General features: G+C 40.4%; 2 protein-coding genes across 7 annotated transcripts in view; one reads left to right on the top strand and one right to left on the bottom strand.

Moving 5' to 3' along the window:
* SUN3 (Sad1 and UNC84 domain containing 3) overlaps positions 1 to 16,491 on the bottom strand; it is a 149,536-nt gene extending 133,045 nt beyond the window's left edge. Inside the window, exons 1-2 of one of the 4 annotated variants that reach the window (XM_089532491.1) lie at positions 16,078 to 16,491; positions 197 to 325 (exon numbers count right to left, since the gene is read on the bottom strand). In XM_089532491.1, the coding sequence (XP_089388617.1) occupies positions 197 to 300 (104 nt within the window). In that variant the 5' untranslated portion in view covers positions 301 to 325; positions 16,078 to 16,491. The remainder of the gene's footprint in view (positions 1 to 196; positions 326 to 16,077) is intronic. The other 3 variants (XM_089532490.1, XM_089532489.1, XM_089532488.1) reach the window with 3 other exon arrangements.
* Positions 16,270 to 22,830, top strand: part of CUNH7orf57 (chromosome unknown C7orf57 homolog) — a 79,106-nt gene continuing 72,545 nt past the window's right edge. The window contains exons 1-2 of one of the 3 annotated variants that reach the window (XM_089532492.1): positions 16,270 to 16,499; positions 17,685 to 17,741. In XM_089532492.1, coding sequence (XP_089388618.1) covers positions 17,687 to 17,741 — 55 coding nt within the window. In that variant the 5' untranslated portion in view covers positions 16,270 to 16,499; positions 17,685 to 17,686. Of the gene's footprint in view, positions 16,500 to 16,775; positions 16,990 to 17,684; positions 17,742 to 19,812; positions 19,844 to 22,830 lie in introns of those variants that run through there. The other 2 variants (XM_089532493.1, XM_089532494.1) reach the window with 2 other exon arrangements.

The following is a 22,830-nucleotide window of genomic DNA, read 5'->3' as shown; positions in this document are numbered from 1 at the left end:
CTGCCCTCAGTAGAGGTAAGCAGAACAAATGGTCTGGAAACCATGACCTTGGAGGAGCTGTTTATTATTATTATTTCTTATTAAATCTATCCTTCTCCACTCTAAGAAAATAAAAAGAGATCTTTTAACTGTATGCATCCGAAGGCATGCCACTTCAATATTAAAGTAAATTAATTAAGTTTAACATTATGCATACCTCTCTAAAAGCTGTTGAGTATCAGAGTCCAAACAATCACTGTGACATCCATTGTTTGCTTCTTTAGCATCTTCTTTTGAAGACATCTTTGGGACTCTGTACATAATTTTATGCACGTACTATTTGATGCTGAAACAACAGACATAAAGAAAATGTAAAGGAACTAAAAAGTAATTGCAACATTCACTCACATAGAATTGCCAGCAATTATGTTGGTGTATAAACTGAAAAATATAAAACCATGTAAGTATTTGAAAAGGGTTTTTTTCTGCTTTTATAATTTTTTATTTAATATTCTTAAAATTATACAATACATAACATTTTTCTTTATGTGTGTGTGTGTGTGTGTGTATCTATAGATATAGATATATATTCTTACATTATATCCAAATATCTTTAATATACCACCTCAGTGCTCCCCTTCCCTGGAGCCATTTCCATCCTTTATATTCTATCCAAAATTTCAGTTCGTCTCGTGAAGGTAATTTTCCATATTCTTTTCTCAATGCTTTTTCAATAATTTTTTTCCATATCTCATCAAAATCATTTCTTTTCCATTGTCTTTTTTTACTTTCAATTTACATGTTAATTTATCATTAATTGCTAATTTCCATACTTCTTTATACCAATCTTCTAATTCTACATTTATTTTCGTTTTCCAATATCTTGCTATGATTAATCTTGTGCTGTAAACAAATTTGTTACCAAATCTTTTTCCTCTTTTTTCCATTCCTCGGCATTATATGATAACAAAATTATATTGGGTTTTCTATCTATTTTTATATTCATAATATTTTCTATTTCTAATATCACTTTTCGCAAAAATTTTGTCCATATTTACGTTGCCACCACATATGCATATATGACCCTACTTCTTGACAACCTCTCCAACAATTTTTTGAGTTATTCTTGTCAGTATTATGTAATCTTACCGGTGTCAAATACCATTTCCAAACCAATTTATAATAATTTTCTTTAATTTTCTTTAATTTAGATTTTTCAAGTATCTTTGTTCCCAAAATTTATCCCATTCTTTATCACCTAATTTACATCCTAATTCTTCTTCCCATATTTCTTTCAGAATGTTTTTTATCTTCTTACCTTTATTCTCCATTAATATTTTAAACATTTTACTAATTATTCATTTTATTTTCTCCTCCATTTCTCTTCCTTTTTGAATTATTTGTTCTGTGTTTGCTATTTCCTTTCTTTTCTTCCAATTTTTAAACCATTGTTCTATTTGCATATAATGAAACCAAGACATTTTCATTCCCATAAGTTTTTTTTATATATTTTCTTTTTCTACCCTTACATCTATTCAATTTTCTATTCTATCTATTTTCCTTTCCTTTAATTCCTTATCTAACAAGCTTCTCAAATTCTTTGGGAATTTATTTTCCATTGTTATTGGTATTATCATTCAGTTTTGATTCATTAATTCTTTTTTATATTTACTCCATATTTCTAATATATTTTTCATAAGTGGATTTCCAATTCCCTTAATTTCTTTTCTAGTAAACTCCCTAAAAATATTATATATTTTCATATCTATTTCCTCTCTAATTCTAACCATTCCAGATCTGATACCCCTAACATACCTTCTATCACAGTGATGGTGAACCTTTTAGAGACCGAGTGCCCAAACTGCAACCAAAAACCAACTTATTTATTGCAAAGTGCTGCATTCCTCTGGCTTTCTAGGTACTAACTCTGGCAAACTCTGTACTGGGGTGATGGTGCGCGTGCCCATGGAGAGGGCTCTGAGTGCCCCCTCTGGCACCCGTGCCATAGGTTCGCCATCACTGTTCTATCAGATATCTCAATTGATTAGCCTGATAATATCCTCTTATATTGGGAAGGTCTAACCCTCCCTTTCTTTGTGATTTATACCAAAATTGTTTGTTTAGTCTAGTTCTTTTCCCTCCGTTACAATATATATTCAATAATTGTTGCCATTTATTCAATTCAGTTTCCAACACTTTTAATGGTATCATTCTAAATAAAAAAATTGATTTTGGTAGTATTTTCATCTTAATTAATGCCATTCTTCCAAACCATGATAATTGGATTTTCTTATATTCTATCAATTTTTTCACTACTTCCTTCCTTGATGCTACTAAATTTTCTCCCTTCATTTCTCTTAAATTCTTCGTTATATTTATTCCTAAATTGCTTTACGCGGCTTTCACCATATGCTGAAAGCCATGTGGGGAGAAGGGGTGACACGTCCCATAGGGACTAATGGCGCACGTGCGCTGCCACACCACCACATTTAAATGGGGCTTGAGCATAGGCGGTATTTGCTTAACACGGGGGAGTCCGTAACGGATCCCCTATGTAAAGCAAGGACACACTGTACTGCTTTTTAATCTTACCTCTAAATCTCTTTAACAAATTCCACTTCTTCCTCTTTTGTATAATTAAATAACATCATTTCTGATTTATTCCAATTAATCTGAAGCCCTGTCATTTCTCCAAATACATTTAAATGTTCTTTTATTTCTCCCACTTTATCCATTAAATCTTTAATAGTTAATAATGTATCATCAGCAAATAAACTAATTTTATGTTTTTTTTCCATTCCTATGCCTTCTAAACTATTATCTTTCCTTATGACATTTGCTAACATCTCTATCACCATTGCAAATAATATTGGTGATAACAAGCATCCTTGTCTTGTACCTCTCGTTACTTTTATTTCATTTCTTATCCCATCATTTATTATTACTCTTTTTGAATTATTAGAATATAATTTATCTGTTAATCCCCTTATTTTTCCCCCATTCCAAATCTTTTCATAATTATTTTTCATGTTGGCCATTCCACACAAGCAAATGCTTTAAATATAGCTAATGGCAAATCCCAGCTCTTAATTTTGTTTCCCCCATTGCATGTATTTTATTCAAAACTCTTCCTACTAAATTAGACATTTGTCTTCCTTTCACAAATCCACATTGGTCCTTTCCTATATATTTATACATAAATTTATTAATTCTATATGCTATTATTGCTGTTAAGATCTTTGTGTCTTGATTTATTAATGATACAGGTCTATATTATTATTATTATTTATATAGCGCTTATATATGACCCTGCTCTGTTAAATCTTTATCTGTCTTTGTTATTAATATTAATGATACCATGATGCCGGAATCTTCTCCTCGTTTATTATTCCATTATATAGTTCTACCAATTTTGGAATTAATATCTTTTCAAACACTTTATAATAGTCTGATCCCAATCCATCAATTCCTGGAGCTTTCCCATTTTTCAGTTTCTTAATTACCTCTGCTATCTCCGCCTTCTCAATTTGTTGTTCCAGTAATTCTTTATCTTCTTCCTTTATTTTTCCCCCCAATTTTCTTCCACATATTTTATCCAGAGGATTCTCTCCTGTGATATAATTTCTTATAAAATTCTTCCAAGTTTTTAAATTTTTCTTTCATCAATCTACATATTCTACCAGATTTATCCTTAACCATGTTTATCATGCTTTCCATTTTCTTTTTCTGTCTGGACCTGGCCAACATTTTTGAATTTTTATTACTATACTGAAAAAATTCCGTTCTTAAATAGATCAAATTTTCTTGTACTTCATTTATTTCCAACTTATCCAATTCCTCCCTTTTTGCCCTTAATTCCACATATATCTGTTTATCTCTACTAGCTATATATCTACAGTATTTCCCAATTGTTCTATATCTATTTCTAATTTCTTCTTCTTATCTTTTCTTAAGATTGTATATTTCGTTTATACATATTCCTCTTGTAACTGCTTTCATAGTATCCCATAACAATCCTTTTGTCACATCTTTGTCATTTATATCCCATGTTTCTTGCCATTCCTTTACAAGTTTTTCTTCAATACCATTATAATTCAATATCTTAGTATTTAACCTCCACCTCTTTACTTGTTCATAATCCTTCTTGATAACAATTTCTACACTCACCAAAGCATGGTCTGTTACTTTTATACTTGATATTTCCGCATTTAAAACTTTGTTTATCATATTTTTGTAGCAAAAATATAATCCATTTTTGTATATGTTTTATGAACAGCAGAATAGTATTTATATTTCCTTTCATCCTCTTTTATTAATCTCCATACATTTTTAAATTCCCTTTTTGTCATTATTTTATTTAAATTTGTTATATTTCTATATTTATCCTTTGCTGAAGGGTTAGATTTATCTTTAATCTTATCCATATGCATGTTAAAATCACATTTCTCCCTGCTGAAGTTCATTTTTATTAGTTTTGGCCCAGCTTTCTAATCTATTAACGTCATTTTGAATATTGATCCTGCCTGTTGGGTTATCAGCTACTCCTCCTAATTTGGTGTTATCTGCAAATTTCATAAGCATGCCCTCTATTTCTTCATTCAAGTCATTGATAAAGATGTTGAATAGCACTTATACCAGAACAGAACCCTGTGGCACCCCACTAGTCAGCTCTCACCAAGAAGAAGAGCAGCCATTGTTGAGCACCCTTTGGGTTTGGCCGGTCAACCACCTAACAGTTGTATTTTCTAGCCCACATTTTACTAGCTTGTTTGCAAGAATATCATGGGGGACCTTGTCAAAGGCCTTACTGAAATCAAAATATGCTATATCTACAGCATTCCCTTTGTCTACAAAGATGGTAAGTTTATCAAAAAAGGAGATCAGATTAGTCTGACATGACTTGTATCTCAGAATCCCATGTTGACTTGTTGGGATTATAGAATTGCTTTCTAGATGCCCACAGACTCTATGTTTAATGCTCTGCTACAGAATCTTTCCTGGTATTGATGTCATACTAACTGGATGATAATTGTCAGGATTCTCTCTTTTTCCCCCTTTTTGAAGATGGGGATAATGTTTGCCTTTTTCCAGTCTTCTGGGACTACTCTTGTTCTCCAGGACTTCTCAAAAGTTATAGCCAATGGCTCCGATATTACATTTTCCAATTCTTTTAATACCCTTGGATGTAGTTCATCTGGTCCTAGGGGCTTATATTCATTTAGATTAACAAAGTATTCCTTTATTATTTTACTTATTCTGTGCTGAAATTCCCCTATTCTGTTCTCTACTCCATTATCCTCAGGTTGAGCACCCTTTGCCTTTTCTGAGAAGACTGAAGCAAAAAAGGTGTTGAGTAATTCTATCTTTTCTCTGTATCCTGTTAGCATTTTGCCATCTTCTCCACAAGGTGGCCTACCATTTCCTTCTTCTTCTGCAGACATACCCAAAAAAGCCCTTTTTCTTGTACTTATCCTCTCTAGCAAGCCTGAGCTCATTCTGTGCTTTTGCTTTTCTGACTTTACCCCCAACATGTGCTAGTGATTTGTTTGCATTCCTCCTTGGTGATTTCTCCCCTTTTCCATTTCTTATACATGTCCCACTTAAAAATTAGCTCAGTTGGATGTTCCTTAGTCATCCATCCCGGTTTCTTGAGACACCTCCCATTTTTCTTCCTCACTGGAACTGTTTTAATTTTGCCTTCAGTATCTCCCTTTTGACAAACTCCCATCCATCCTGAAATCCCTTCTCTTTTAGTATTCCTGACCATGGGATTACTCCCAGTATTTCCCTGAGTTTATTGAAATCAGTTTTCCTAAAGTCTACAATGTGTGCTTGACTATGGCTGGATTCTCCATTGCATTGTATAACAAACTCCAGGAGTACATGATCACTCCCACCTAAGGTTGCCACCATTTTCAACCCATTAACCAGGGCATCCCTGTTGGTTTATATCAGCTCTAAAATGGCTGATCCCCTTGTTCCCTCTTCCACCTTTTGGACAATGAAACTGTCTTCCAGGCAAGTGAGGAATTTGCTAGGCCTTGAGGATTTGGCTGAGTTAGATTTCCAGCAAATATCAGGATAGTTGAAATCTCCCATCACTGCTACATCTGTTCTAGAAAGGCATAATCTAATTCTTCACTCTGACTTGGGTCTTTGTAGTAGATTCCATCAATAACATCCCTGTTGTTTCCTTCTCCATTAATTTTTAGCCAAATGCTCTCCACGTGGCTTCCAGCATTTAAGACCTGGATCTCTTCACAGGTGTAGACATCCCTGATATATAATGCTACTACTACTCCTTTCCTGTTTGGCCTATCGCTCTTAAAAAGGTTATACCCCTCTATTACTACATTCCAGTCATGAGACTCATCCCAACAGGCAGGGCCAGCTCATCCATATAGACGAGCTAGGCAGCTGCCTAGGGCACCAAACTGTAGGGTGTGAGTAGCAGGGAGAGAGAGCTGCTTGTTGAGGCTGGAAGGGGGGAATAATTTTGCTGTGCTCTGCAACTCCTGGGCTGTATCCACACTGGAGAATTAACCCAGTTTGCCACTGCTTTAACTCTTTCTGGATCAAGACTACTGAATTCTGGGAGTTGGAGTTTGTTGTGGAGTCCAGGGCACCTCCCTTCTCCTTCTCCTTCCTTCCTTCCTTCCTTCCTTCCTTCCTTCCTTCCCTCCCTCTATCTTCTTTCCTTCCTTCTCTCCTTTTCTTTCTTTCCTTCCCTCCCTCTTTCTTTCCTCCTATCCCTCCCTCCCTCCCTCCCCCTTCCTTCCTTCTTTCCTACCTTCTCCCTTTCTTCCCTCTTCCTTCCTTCCTTCCCTCCCTCCTTCCCTCCCTCTTTGTTTCCTACTGTCCCTCCCTCCCTCCCCCTTCCTTCCTTCTTTCCTACCTTCCCCCTTCCTTCCCTCCCTCCCTCCCTCCCTCCCTCTTCTTTTCTTCCTTCCTTCCTCTCTCCCTCTCTTTCTTGCCAAGAGAGAGACTTTCAGGGAAGGCTTGCCATGGCCTTCCCCTGAGGCTGAAAGAGTGTGACTCCCCCAAACTTACCCAGTGGGTTTCCATAGCCCCATTTCTCCTCCCCCCCCCCCCCGCCAACTCCTTCCTCCTTCCCAGACTTTGGCCTTATTCCTTTCCTATCCACCCACTTTTGCCTCCCTTCCCACTCACTCACCCTTTTCTCTGATTCCCAGACCCCCTTGCTGTTGTTGTTTGTTGTTGTGTGTCTTCAAGTCCTTTCTGACTCATGGCCACCCTCTCATGGGGTTTCCTTGGCAAGGTTTGTTCAGAGGAAGCTCACCATGGCCTTCCTCTGAGGCTGAGAGAGTGTGATGCCCCACTCTGTGGGTTTCCATGGCCAAGCTGGAATTTGGAAACAACCAGTCCATACTGGCTAAAACAATATGCTTTAAAAGCTTGGTCTTCTTCCCAAATGTGTTAACCGCAAAGGAAGGCACTACAAAATGGAAGACATTCAAGAAAAAGGGAGGACAGGACTCAAAAAAAGCACCAAACACTCCTAGAAATGTAAATGCACTCTTGGCAGTTGTGCCTACTATGTGTCTTTTCTTTCTCACCCTGGAGCCCTTCTCATCCTTTTTTCAAGGGCTGCATCTACACTGCAGAAATAACATGATTTGACACCGCTTTAACTGCCCTGGCTCCATGCTATGGAATCCTGGGATTTGGATTTTTTGAGAAGAATTCGCCTTCTCAGTCAGAGAGCAGTGGAGCACAACAAACTACAAATCCCAGGGCTCCATAGCATGGAACCAGCAAGATGAGCAGATGTCCTCTTTTTCTGGGGTATATCTTACATTTCAGTCTTCTATCCAGGAGGAATTCCAAAAATGTCCTCCCTTTTGAGCATCACTAAGAAGGATTAATTTATATTTATATGAGGGGTTTCAGCTTTTACTTGGACATGTCCTCCATTTTACTTGAAAGCCCTACATTTTGCAGTGCCTTGACTTCCTTTGTGGTTAGGACAGCTGGTCACCATGGGAGCCAAAGGCAGCTAAAGTGGTGTCAAACTGAAGCCCTGGTTCTTTCACCTGGTGACTCTACTGGTTTTCTTCTCTTTCTTGTGACACCCTTTTCTGCCCCTTGGGTGAAGATTTTTAGTTTTTAGGGGTCATAGATGGACCACCCCATAAATTCATGGGAAAGGGGTCCAGATTTTTTGCACATCATTAGAATGAATAATGCTTCCAGCGAGCAAAAGGAATATGTGTGCATTAGTCTCCATTCCAAATATCACAGCAATAAAAAAGTCTCTAACCTGCAAAAATCTAATTGGCTTTTTGACTAATTCTCAATACTATGACGAAAGATTGGAACCTAAGTTTTATGTCATGTTTAGCTTTTACAAATGAAACAAACCGAAGGGTTCTAACAAAAAATGTAAATAGCCAGGATAAATAGAAGAATAACTGAACCCTGGAGCAAAAAACACAATATTATTTCTAAAAGGGTATGAATACCCCACTGAGAAGTCTGCAAATGCAAAGAGTGAATATATAATGATATTAAAAATTTCAAAATTCTGAGCTGGACCTTCTCTTCCAACAGGGCTACCAACTTGCACTTGGTACAGGAGAAGTTACTTACATCCATAGGCAAGAAGATAAACATCCCACAACTGTTGCAGGTGACTGCAGCAGCTCCCTCACATATTGAGATGACTAAAGTAGTCAGCGAAACAGGAGTCTGGGCTTCCTCCTCCAAAAGTCCTCCATTAATCATCCTTGAAAAGACCCCGTTGGCCTGGCCTTTTCACCGAGAGCTGTCAGTGAGCTGAAGAGACTGGAGCTACAGCTATATAGAGAGCAACTGCTTGTTAGCTCCTTCCTCAACCAAGTCTCTGACTCACTTGCTCTTTTAGGGACCCTTCATGGCTTGGTTCCAACCTACTTGCGAGATCACCTTCTTCGTTATAATCCTCCCTGCACACTTAGGTCCTCTGGGAAAAATTTACTGCAGCCCATAAAGACAAGATTGGCTGCAGTTACCCAGAGGGCCTTTTCATCTGCCGCTCCCAAACTATGAAATGACCTTTTGGAAGAGATCCAAAACATTACCAAGCTTGACAGCTTTAAAAAGGCTGTCAAGATGGATCTCTTCCGACAGGCCTTCCTTGTGTAACCGAATTGGTCACCAACCCATCGATTTCACTCTGAATTGGTCTGGTGTGGAATGCAACTTTGCTTCCGTCCTGGTACACCCCTCCAAATCTCCAAGGTCCCACATTTCCCATGATGCCGTGCTGCAATTTTGCCCCATTTGCTTCTGGTACTTCCCCCCCCCCCCCCCCCGAGGGGATATGCAGTTGTTTCCGATGCTGCTGGAGAAAGGGCAGAGAGCTACTGGAGAATGAATGTATTCACGTTTTAACATGTACAGGAAACTTGCTGGCGAGGAGGGGGAAAGCGTCTGTTTGCAATGCTGCTGGGGAAGGCTGCTTGTGTGCATGGAAAAACTGGAAAATAATAAGTTATTAGTCTGCTGTGGCACCAGAGCTCTCTGGCAGAGAAGGCTCAATGTCTCAGGACACTACAGTTCCCAGAATTCCATAGCACTGAGCCAGGACAGTTAAAGTGCAGATGCAACCTCCTTCAGATCCAAAGGATTTACTTCCAAGTAGAACTGCAGTTTCTACACTGATTATTTTGCAGTGAAAGAAATTTATTATTATTATTAATAATAATAATAATAAATTATTTCACTGCAAAATAATAATTTAATAATAATAATAATTTGTTTTATTTATATACCGCTATTCCAAAGATCATAGCGGTGAACAGCAAGTAAGCTAATTAGCAAGTGAGCTAATAACAATAATAATAACAATAATTTTGCAGGTGATACATTTGGATGAAGCAGAGGGCATTTAGAGATAAGGTGACACATTCGAATGAAGCAGAGGACATGTAGGAATAGGTAACATTCCCTATCATTCACATGAAGCTAACATTCACATGAAACTGGAAAAGAATGGAGGTAATGAAACGAAGGGTAGATTTACATATAGATGACAGGTGAGAAGGGAATGAAACAGGAGGCTGGAAGGAGAGATGGGAGCAAAGGAGGGGGCCATCAGAGGCTGGGGCGGAGGCTCCAACTCCCAGAATTCCATAGCCTCAAGCCAAGGACCCCACAACAAACTCCCAACTCCAATAACAACAACAACAACAATAATAATAAAATAATAATATTAATAATGTGTTATTTTAAAATAACAATAATGGTATTAATAATTAATTTTAAAATAATAATAATAATAATAATAATAATAATAAGTTATTAGTTTGCTGAGGCACCAGAACTCTCTGGCAGAGAAGGCTCTACAGTTCCCAGAATTCCGTAGCACTGAGCCAGGACAGTTAAAGTGGAGTTAAACCGGATTATCTCCCCAGTGTGGATGCAACCTAACAGAAGGCAACTGTTACAAAGGGAAGGAGAGATGTAGATGAAATAGATGAAGAGAATGACAAAAGGATAGATGTAGATGTGGCTGAAATGGATGGGGGCTCTGACACGGAGGACCCCTTTGAATTTGGCTGCCAGAGATGGGAAAATAGAAGGGAGAAAGAACATGAAGCTGTCATTCATGTCAGGCTAGCATTCACGTGAAAGTGAACCAGGAAGTGGCCTGGAAATGCAAAGGTTCACGATGTGTTCAGACCCTCACTGAGCATGCGCAATGGTCCCAATTTAAATAGCTGAATCCGTATGGTATGCACTGGTGTCTGAATCTGAGCTGCAAAAACCTCTGTGTGATAAGGGCCTATGTTCTCCTGGAGTTTGTTATACAGCACACCCTCGGCTTACGCAGGGGATCCGTTCCAGACCCCCCCTCCCGTGTAAGCCAAATTCCGCACATGCTCAAGCCCCATTGGAATGAATGGGGCTCATGCATGCGGCGGTGCATGCGTGCCCCATTCATTCTAATGGGACGCACCACACCTTGTGCCTGACTCGCAGCTTATTACATATGGTTAAAGCCGCGTATAGCGCACCCATGTATGAAGCGAGCGCACTGTACAGAGAAAGGGGAAGCCTAGTGTAGTCAGACACTCATTCTAGACTTTAAGAAAGCTGGTTTCAGTAAACCTAGAGTTAGGGGTGAGCTCATGGCCAGGAATACTAAGAAGAAGGGAAATATTAAAGGCACAATTTCAAACAGTTCTAGCAAAGAGGAAAAATGGGAGGTGCCTAAAGAAACCAGGATGGATGTCTAAAGAACTTTCAACTGAGCTAAGATTTAAAAGGAACATGTACAAGAAATGGAAAAGTGGGAAAATCAACAAGGAATTCAAACAAATAGCCAGCTCATGTAGGAAGAAAGTCAGAAAAGCTAAAGTGCAGAATAAGCAAAGGCTTGCTAGAGAGGTTAAATGCAATAAAAAGGGGTTTTGGGGTTATGTTTGTAGCAAAAAGAAGGACAAGGAAAAGATACAGCCTCTGTGACAAGAAGATAGCAAAATGGCCTGTTACAGACTGCCAAAATAAAGCTGCTTCGGGTCTCTTTGGAGGTATGCTGTTTAAATGATGCATAGGTCCTAAGAGTCCGGAGGTCGCACCAAAGCCACACTCCATTCCTAAGCACTGGAGCGCAGCTTTGGTGCAGCTTCCGGATTCTTAGGATGCATGCATCATTTAAACAGCATACCTCCAAAGAGACCCGAAGCAGCTTTATTTTGGCAGTCTGTAACAGGCTAAAGAAAAGGCATTCAACATTCTCTGCCTTGATCTTCTCTCAAAAGGAGAATAATGCTCAGCCTAGGGGAAATGGAGCATATGACACAGTAGGGCAAGTGCAGCACAGAATAGGTAAAGAGGTAGTAGTGGAATAGCTGGCTGCTCTAAATGAATTCAAGCCTCTAAACCTGATGAACTGCACCCACAGATATTAAAAGAACTGGCAGAAGTAATCTCAGAACCATTGACAATAAATCCTGGAGAACAGGAGAGGTCTCAACAGACTGGAGGCAGGAAAATGTTTTCTCCATCTTGAAAAGGGGAAATTTGTGTGTGTTTATATTTATATATAATGGAGTGGAGACTGCCCTGGTTGCCTTGGTCGATGATCTCCGTCTGTGCATTGACAGGGGAAGTGTGGCCCTGTTGGTGCTCTTGGACATCTCAGTGGCCTTTGATACCATAGACCATGGTATCCTTCTGGAACGCCTGACAAAGTTGGGAATCGCTGGCTCTGCTTTGCAGTGGCTACATTCCTACCTCTTGGGCAGATTCCAGATGATGATACTGGGGGACAGCTGCTCTTCTATAAGAGAGCTGACATCTGGCGTCCCTCAGGGTGCCATTCTGTCCCCCATGTTGTTTAACATTTACATGAAGCCGCTGGGTGAGATCATCCAGAGACATGGGGCAGGGTGTTATCAGTACGCTGATGACACCCAGATTTATTTCTCTATGTCTCGGACTGTTTCAGAGGGCATCTCCCCCCTGAATGACTCCCTGAAGTCGGTAATGAATTGGATGAGGGAAAATAGACTCAAGCTGAATCCAAATAAAACAGAGGTACTCGTGATAGGTAACCCCAATCTGGGTATGGAGATAAGTTCGCCAGTTCTAGATGGTGTCACACTTCCCCTGAAAGACTGCATCCGCAGCTTGGAGTGCTCCTGGATTTGTCGCTTCAACTGTCTTCTCAGATTGATGCGACAGCCATGAGTGTCTGTTATCAGCTTTGGCTGATACTCCAGTTGTGCCCCTACCTGGAGCAGCGGAACCTAGAAACGGTCATACATGCTCTAGTAACCTCTCGTCTTGATTTCTGCAATACGCTCTACATGGGGCAACCTTTGTGCCACATCCGGAAGCTCCAATTGATACAAAACATGACAGCCACACTGGTCGCCAGAAAATCCAAGTTCAACATATTACACCTATTTTAAAATCACTACCTTGGCTGCCTATTAGCTTCCGGGCACAATACAAGGTGTTGGTTATCACCCTACATGGCCTGGGTCCAGTCTCCTTGAAGGAACGCCTCCTCCCATACAGTCCTTCCCGCACACTCCAATCCTCCGGGAAAAACCTCTTACAGTCTAGAAAGATCAGACTGGCAGTGACCTCCCAGAGGTCCTTCTCTGTCACCGGAAGAGATTCGCCAAATATCCTCACTTGAGGCTTTTAAAAAGGTGACAAAAATCTTTCTCTTCCGGCAGGCCTTACCCAATTGATAATGTCTAGAACCAACTGAATCCCCCTCCTTTTATTATTTTTCTTATTTGTGGTTTGTTTTTTAATTTTGATGTATTGTTATGTACTTTTTAACCATCTTTTACTGCTTAATTTTATAGTTGGGAGGGAGGGTTGGGGCTTGCTGTTTTTATTGTTGTATATTGTATTAACTTTGCTGTTACCCACCTCGATCCTCAAAGCAGAAGAGGCGGGATATAAATAAATATTTTATTTATTATTTATTATTATTTTATATTATATTTAATATAATACACACACACACGAGTATAATATACTTAAAATAAATATAAATTTGAATCCAGAGTGTTTCTATTAGGAATGTCTAATGATCAAACAAGAAGTCTTCACTGTAACATGTTAAACTACAGTCTGCCCTTGCCTTACGCGGGGGATCCATTCCGGACACACACACCCATGTAAGGCAAAAAGCCACGTATGCTTGAGCCCCATTAGATATAATGGGGCTCGTGCTCGCCATGCGCCATTCTCCCAGCAGCTTTCACATAAGCTGGAAACCACCTATAACAAGCCTGCATATAGCACGGGCTCACTGTATATGATATGAATGTTTGATTACTTGATACAAGGTTAAGGAAGAGCTGAGAGATTCCATCCCAAGAAAAATGGACATTAAAAACATTAGAAATTGCAGGAAAAAACTGGCAGAAATGGATAAATTATCCACTATTGTTTAAAAAATCATGATAGTTTTGTGAAGGATGGAGAATCATTTATTCAATTTCTTAAAAAGAAAGGAGAATAAAAACATACATGCAGCTTTCAAAGTATGAGTAACATTGAAGCTGTTTACACTTGTAAATATATGGAAGGATGGAGGTTGAGAAGTATATAAAAGATTGAAAAGTATGCCCTAGGTACAGGAATGCTGGAAGTCTTTTATACATAGGGAGGGGGGACTTGTGTTTTTAATGAAAGGTTAATAAAAATACTGTCCTAAAAATATTTTAGGATAATAAATAATATCTTCATTTGTGAGCATTCTAAAATATTATTTTCATTGGAAATGATTGAAAACAGCTGTATCTAATTGGCAAGTAGAATATCTCAATGTTGACAATCCTAGGATATAAGAAAGTATGGACTATTATAGATTATCTGGATGTATTTTTGAAAGAGACTGTTTTGAGAGAAAATACAGCACTACTACAACAGGAATGCATATCATCATCATCATCATCATCATCATCTTTTCCTCAGGATTGAGACTCAATGTGCCTTGCCAATCAAAAGTGATAATAATACAGTTTAAGCATACAAAAAGACAACATTAAAACAATTTAAAACAAACTTTAAAAAATACAAAAGCAAGGACAAAAAGAGAGCAGCATTTGTTTAGTTTTAAGGGAGGGGATAAGGGGATTATGTTATTTTATATCTATGTATTTCATTTATGTACTTCTTATTGTTGTAACCTGCCTCAATCCCTCTGGAGAGGTGGGATATAAATAAAACTTATTTTTATTATTATTATTATTATTAAAGCCTTTCAAAAGTTTTTTTTAAAACTCTTCTTCCACAAATGGACGATAACAAAGAATAGGTCATTGTAGCCTACCGAGGGAGGCAGTTGTGTGTTCCATGCAAGTCTAGGGGCAGACATTTACCCACCAACTCTAACTATAAAGGTGGTGAGTGGTTCCCAAATTGCACCCTTTAAGAGATTTTGGACTTCAGCTCCCAGAAGCCTCAGCTATGTTGGGCAATAGTCTGGAATTTGGGGAGCTGAAGTCCAAAATTCCTTAAAGAGCACAGTTTGGGAACCACTGAAAGAGCCTGTCCTGTGGTCCAGGCAGGCATACAGGAGGAGATATGGTCTGTCTGGTGGCCTGGACCTAAGCCATAGGGCTTTATAAGTCATAGCCATCATTGTTCCTGGAAACAGAGTAGTAGTCAGTGGAGTGAGTGGTTGTAGCAGTGGAGCTACATGATCTAATTGTAGACTTGTTTATTATAAAATGACTTTCAGTCCTGAAAAAGCACAGAGCACCATGCAACAAAAATAATTAAGTATGGCAATTGGCCCTGATGTATGACAGACTGAATGTCATCAATGTAAAGGAATAACTAATCAAAAATGCTTTTTAGACTCCTGTTAGTTCCAGTTTTGTTCATTATCATCTCTATATTATTTTGTGGTATGCAAATCAGAGTGAAGCAAAACAATGTTCAAAGGCTGGGAGGAGAAATGAAGTAACAAAGGGATTATCCATAGGACCTACTTCACAAGGCAGGAAAAATGAAACCCATCTGTTTCCTTTCTCCAGAACTCAGGCTGTTACAGAGAATGCTAAATAAGGTTTGTCTTTCTTAATCCCGTTAAAACTATTTAAAATTCATTATATTTACATTCAGTTATTGCAAAGAAATATGAAATAGTCTCAGTCGCATAATCAAGTGCCCCAAAATGTACTGAAATCAGTGTCAGTGAAACAAGCAAAACTGCTTGTTATTCAAAAGTTCTCCTCCAGCGTTGGCGATTGCAGAAGGGGAGATGGCCTTGTAGACGCAATGCACGTGTAAACGAGCCGTCTTTAGTCTACCGGACCTTGTTCCCCGGCTCCTTCTCTCCTTTTTCTGGGCTGTGAAATGGGGATATCCTGATTTACCTTCAAAAGAACCCAATGCAATTAAGCTGAGAAACTGGCCAGAGGACGCCCTGACATTTGAACCCGGGGTCCTGGGTTCAAGCTGCCAGCCAATTCATCCCTTCGCAACTGAAACGGATGTTTAAACTTTTAAAGCGTGACGATCGTGGCTCTGGGGTCCAGCGCAGACGTGGGAAGAGGACTGGCGCCCCTCTCGGCCTCAGGAAGAAAGAGCGGCTCGGACATTTTGTACCTTTCCTACCTGAACTGGATGAGCTCCAAGCCCCGCCTCCGCAGGAAAGCGGGCGCGGCAATGGGGAGGCGTTTGGCCGCCCCTCGGCGGGGGCTTCCGCAGGGTCTGCGGGGGCCAGCGAGCGGCTCCTCCCCTCCGCTATGGCCGCCCCTGTTCGGCTTCGACGCCACGCAGCGGCCAGGGGCAGCGCGAGCCGTCTCCAGCGGCCCAACGGTTCCTGTTGCTATGGCGATGGCGGTTGTTTACCCTCCTCTCAGCTGAGGGCCTCGTCTCCCTCCGCGCCGCCTTCCTCTCCTCGAACTGCCGGGGAGTCAGGAGCGGGGCGCAGGGGGATTGGACGCTTTTCGCCCCGGGCCATCCGCGGCGGGGATCCTGGGAGAGAGCCGAGGCCCCGAGACAGCCTTCTCGAGTGTGAAAAGAGAGATGTCCAGGTAGGACTAGAAGGCCATCCCTCAGGCATTTGCAATACCTCTGGTCCTATGAGGGATTAAACATCAAACCAACAGCACTTCTCCCAAGTTTTTCCTGTCGACCAGAAGGAAGCAAAGGGGGGGGGGGGCAGAGAGGGACAGTTAGCAAACGGAAACATCAAGAGGAAAGCGCTCCGGCTTCCTCCCTCCTCATTGGCTACAAATGAAACCGTCCGGCTGCATACACACTGCGCCGTCTTTAACGGAGCTCAGGGCTTAAGCACAATTGTGACTCTCTTCAGAAGGAACCCCGTTTTATCTTTGGCACACCCCTTAGGAGAGATCAGATTTCTTAATGCTCAGCCAGAGAGCTTCCTGGTTGAAGTAGGGCTCTGAACCTACTGATGGCATACTGACCCATTTTAGAATATCAAATTGCCTGCACTCATTAAATTAAGAAAAGAGCATTTCTTGGTGGGAGGCAATGACAAAAAGAGGTGTTAATTTTAAGGTGAGGGAGCTTCAACTCTGGAATCATAAACCCTTCCTTCCTCCTCCTGACCATGACCACACTTCTACATTTTAACAGGCAAAGCATTAGCAGGCAAAGAATTGCTTGGGAAGTTGTATTAGTAGTAGTAGTATAGTATCCTGCTCTATGCCTATCAAAGGCCAATTTCTCTAGTCTTTGTTTCCTGATTCTTCATATGGCCTGTTTTTATGGGGGTGGAAGAGATTACTGTGGCATTCAAATAAAATGCAGCAAGGATGGGGGAAACTAGATTGCGATCCAGCAGGGACCAGCTGCCTAGTTTTTGTGAGCCCACTGGGATATATTGGTTGCTGGGAGCTTAGGAAGAATGTTGGACATAGGATCTAAAAAGACATTTATTAATTAAGAGTGCATACCCAGACATAGCAATGATGTCTGCTGGTAAGAAAAGTGGAATATTAAATAAATAAACAAGGGATTATCAGTACGCATATTACATATTACACTCTTACTTTGCATTTTTAAAAGGCACCAGTAGACCCCAAGATAAAAGATGTAATCTGGTCATAGTCTAAAGTTTGAAATAATGTGCACCATACTGCTTAAAACTGAGATTGTGTGTGCGTGCGTGTGTGTCTGCTTTAGTAATTATTATGTATGATTTGGTGAAGTATTTATTTTTTTCAAAAGAAAACTACCTCTCCATTGTACAGGTATGAGGAACACAAATAAAGAAACCCGTGGACCCCCAAACCAATATGCTTCATGCGGCAAGTACACTCCTTGTTCTCATCCTTATATGTTATTTTGAGGTACAGACCATCAAAACTCAGAAAAGCTTAATATGAAACAGATTAGCAGTATAATGAGCTGTGCAGTGTGGAACAAAGCATACCAAAGTGGTTTTCAGCCACTTATCTTTTCTTATTTTCTGTTGAAAATCTCCATGCTGTTCCTTTTTAAAATTATATTACAACACTGTGCTTTACAGTTCTGCAGAGCCATTTCCTTAGAACAGGAGTTCACAACTGCTTGGGAGGCAGGGGCCACATTCTGGGTTTTGGAGGGCTGCACTTTTTTGGTGTTTTTTTTAAAATAAAATTAATTACAAATAAATTATTTTTAATTTTAATTTAATTCATTGCAAATAAAACACTACTACAGATAAACACCTTTCCTTACTGAAAATAGCTACTTAATTTTCGTTTCAACTTCACTGATCACTTCTGAATTAATTGCTGAATTTAATTTAATTTTAAAAGAGCAGGCACTCTATGGTTCTTTGTTCTTTGGTGCACTTGATAATCCACCAGCCACAGAGTACAGGAGCTTCCTATCCAGAACGTGTGAATGAGCCAGGCTTCCAGTTTGAGGTGGAGGAAAAAACTGGCTCACTCACACACATGAACTCACACACATACACAAGCAATTCTGCTTGCCTTCTGTGGATCTCATCTCTCTCTGTCTCTGCCTCTCTCTGCTCTTTTTTGTTGCTCTTCCTTCCTGTCTTGTTGCTTTTTCTGTCTTAGCTTGTTCTTTCTTTCCTTCTGCACTCAGTCTGTAACAGGCTAGATTTTACTTACAGTGGCAGCTGAGCTGATAGGTCTGCCACTATTAGGAAAGAGGATATTGTGTCTGGGGTGTTATCAGTATGCTGATGACACCCAAATATGTTTCTCTGTGTCTGAGACTGCTGCAGTGAGTAAGGAAGGCATCTCTTCTCTGAATGAACGTCTTAGGGCAGTAATGGACTGGATGAGGAAAAATAGACTTAAATTAAATCCTGGTAAGACAGAGGTATTCGCTATAAGACTAGTTGGCATATGCCAACTGGTCCTGGATGGGGGTCACACTTCCCCTAAAGGACTGTAGTCGCAGCTTGGGAGTGCTCCTGGACTCGTCTCTTCAATTATCATGACAAATAGATACAACGGCCAGGAGCACTTCTATCAGCTTCAGCTGATACACCAGCTGCGACACTACCTGGAGCTGGGGGAACCCAGAAACGGTAGTACACGCACTGGTAACCTCTCATCTTGATTTCTGCAATGTGCTCTACATGGGGCTACCCTTGTGCCAAGTTCAGAAGCTTCAACTGGTGAAAATATGGCAGCCAGACTGGTCGCTGGTAAATCCAGATCGATCACATTACACCTATTTTAAAATCTCTTCTCTGGCTGCCAATTAGCTTCCAGACGCAGTAGTTAAAGCCCTACATGGCTTGGACCCAGCTTACTTGCAGGAACGCTTCTCACCATATAATCCACCCTGCACACTCAGATCCTCTGGGAAGAACTTATTGCAGCCACATAAGACCAGGCTGGCTACGGTTTCCCAGAGGATGTTTTCTTCTGCCGGTCCGAAAGTGTGAAATGACCTGTCAGAGGAGATCCGTCACCTTACCACCCTAGATGCCTTTAAGAATTCTGGCAAGATGGATCTTTTCCGGACTGGCCTCCCATAAAGGATAGCCCCATCTTCCCCTAGTTGCCCTATTCTCATCCTGCATGTTTTTAAATTGCTTTTAGGATTTATTATTATTATTATTATTATTATTTAACAGTAATTGGTTTTTAATTTATATATGGTGGAGGGTTTGGGGGATTGTGTTATATTGCTGGTTTTGTATTTTTATTTTTATTTTGTATTGTAATCCCGCTTCGATCCATAGGGAGACAGGATATATAAATTATTATTGTTGTTGTTGTTGTTGTTGTTGTTATTAAACAAATGAAAGTAAGCAGAAAAGCACCAGAGGAGAGGAAGTCACACAGGGAGACTGGGACTGAGGTGGATAAAGTACTGGGTTAGAGGAGAAATCCAGAGAAAGTGAGAGGAGAGAAGTGGGAACACAAGATGAGAAGAAAGACAGGTGGAGACTGGAAATAAGAAAGAGAACACAGAAACTTTTTTTGAAATGCTGGCAAGAGAGGCCAAATGAAGTGGTGAGGGGATGGGGGTGGAAATCAGTAGAGCTTGCATTTCTGTGATTCTTTCAAATCTCATCTTGCATTTAGCAAGCAAAATACTGACACACCTTGGGTTCTAGGGGCTCTGAACCTCACTTGAATAACTAGTTTTCTATGTTTGTTTATACAAGTGTATGTATTATTTTCTTTAAATATTTATAATATAATATGTTAGTTCCATTCAATAAAGAAATTTACTCTTGGAGCTTTTCAGCCCATCAGATCTCACTCAATATTTCCCTAATTCAGCTTTCTTGAAATCTTGTATAAGTGTCTCATTACGTCTCTTTCCTTTTGCATAACAAATCCTAAGAGAACATGGTCCCTCACACCCAAAGATCCCACTGTTTGCACTTAGAATCATAGAGTTGGAAGAGACTGCAAGGGTCATCCAATTCAACCCCCTGCCATGCAGGAAATCTAAATCAAAGCATCCCTAACAGATGACCATCCAGCCACTTCATTGACCAGTTCACCCCGTTGTTTATGATAAAATACAAAATATCTGTTCCCCTTCTTTCTTTATCCGCCTTTTATAAATGAAATTGTCTGGGAGGTTACTGAGCAATTTGCTGGACCTTACATTCTTGGCAAAGTGTGGTTCCAAAAGTTATCAGGATAGTTTAAGTCTCTTTCTTTTACTATTCAGTCATTTGTTTTAGGAAGGCATAATTCAAATCTTCAAACTGGCTGGGGGGGAGGGTCTCGTAGTAGATGTCCACCATAAATATGCTGTTATTTCTTCTTCATGATCTCTGTGAATCACACAATTGGGATATTCCTGCACCTTTGGAACCTTCTCAAATAGCTAGGCAAGATTTTTGCTGGTAGGTCCATCCACTTCCAACTTATCCCGCACTGTTCCTGCTCATTTACCTCAGTTCCTTTTCCTCCACCATGTTAGCAGCATCTAGAAACCTCTCTGCATCATTTATCTGCCTTTAGTTTTGACTTGGCTCCCCTTGGACTGCTCTCTTCTCCATTGAATTGGTTTGAACCACTCCTCCATCTAGTCTGAGGATCATTCGATTACCTCTGACCCAATCTGCTGACCATCTGTAATGGTCAGATTTATCACCTAGATCTGGTGGCTTGGAGGATTCATCTGTAACAGCTACCTGACCCGATTCGACAGATCATCAGGATGACCAATAGGCCATCAACTTAGTAATCTTACAATTATAATTGGATCAAGTTTACATAAGACCTTATCACATGGGGGGAATCAGGCAAAATCAGGGGTTTAAACAGTGACTATTCCAAGCAAAAGACAATATCGCAATTAGGATTTTCACACAACGTTGCTATTAAACAGGCAATAAACTGCAACAAATCATTCACAGGGAAATCCCAAAAATGATTTGTTGTTGTTTACTGCCTGTTTAATAGCAATGTGTGTGAAAATCTTAATTGCAATATCAAGTTTTGCACGGGATAATCGCTTTTTAAACCCCGATTTTCCCCGTCCAAAGATTTTGTCCATGTGTTAGGAAGGATTGAATCAGGGGAATTTAATTAGTTCAAATATTACGAGAGGTGTGTCCTAACAACGCACACAGCGGGGTCGGGTTCCTATGTATACCAGAGGTCATCTAGTCCACCCCCAGAGAGAAAGAGACTCAAAATGCCAATGAGTTGCAATACAAATATAAAACATTTATTAAAGCCACACAACAAAGGGGATCACACATGCACACCCACATTCAATGCTAAAGCAAGGGAGGGGTGAGTTCAGGAGTAAAGGAGAAAGGATAGAGGCACCATTGGGGTATTTACCTTAGGAGTCTTCTCCAAAGTGACGGATGTGAGGGATGGTGAATGGTGGGACACGGCCACGAGAATGGGGAAAGAAAGTGGCAGCCGTGGTGGCTAGGAGCTGAGTTCCGGTGGGCAAAGCTAACAAGAGGCCCGGTGACGGTGAGCTTGGCTTCGCTCAAGTGATTTCAGCAGAACAAAATGCTCAGGGAATGCAAGCTTGGAGCAAGATGCTCTACAAGCAAGGAACTCAGGCTTGGAACTGAATCTACAAGCCCACTGGAGGGTTGGAAGAGGGGTCCTTTTATACCCCTAAACATAACCTCAGGCTTTGGCAGCCTGGTGAATAAAGGCTTGATGATTTTATCTTTGTCTAAGCCAAAACTTACACAATGGATACACAAAGAAGAGGTCTGGCACTTTTCAGGAAGGAACAAATATCTCGAAGGCTGAGCCATTAGTTTAATCCCTGGCTCTCAAAAGGAGGAAGCTCTGCTATTGTCTTCCTGCTTTGGGCAGCCTGCGAAACTAGTAGGGCAACTCCCAAAACTGCTTGCTGAAAGGTTTAAATTCTACCTTTTTCCTTGACCATGCCTAGCAAGGAGTTGCTGGCTACGTGGTCAGCTTGCTTTTAGGGTAATGGCGGCTAGCGATGGGGTCAGTCAGGGGTCATAGATTCAGATCGCATGGCACCCAAAATTTATATAAAACCAAACTTGATAACACATGTTACACCGTTACACTGACTCAGGTTCAAACCCAGCATACCTTGGACTTCCTTCTGTCCCTCTTGGATTCCAGTTTATCCTTGTCTTCGTTAAAGCGCTATCTGGCTGCAGTATCTTCACAGCTGCAGCTTCAAGACTGGCTGCTTTGCTTTCAGGATCTTCTATTGAAGAAGTTCTTGAAGGGTTATACAAATCTCCATCCACCAATGATGGGACCCACACCAGCCTGGAATTTGGAGTTGGTTCTGTCCCAGAAACTATGGCCTCTTGCAACATGAGGCTACTTACCTGTAGTTGGAAGACTGCCTTTTTGGTAGCAATCACCTCAGCGAGAGCTGGGGAGCTTTGTGCAGTCTATATTGATCCTTCTTACCTGAGATTCTATTGCAACAAGGTGGTTCTGTATC

The sequence above is a fragment of the Sceloporus occidentalis genome, unplaced genomic scaffold, assembly GCF_023333645.1.
Source record: "Sceloporus occidentalis isolate IW3139 unplaced genomic scaffold, rSceOcc1.0.p SCAF_7, whole genome shotgun sequence".
NCBI lineage: Eukaryota > Metazoa > Chordata > Lepidosauria > Squamata > Phrynosomatidae > Sceloporus > Sceloporus occidentalis.
The sequence above is the reverse complement of the archived record's forward strand: the minus strand, read 5'-3'. Positions and strand labels throughout refer to the sequence as shown.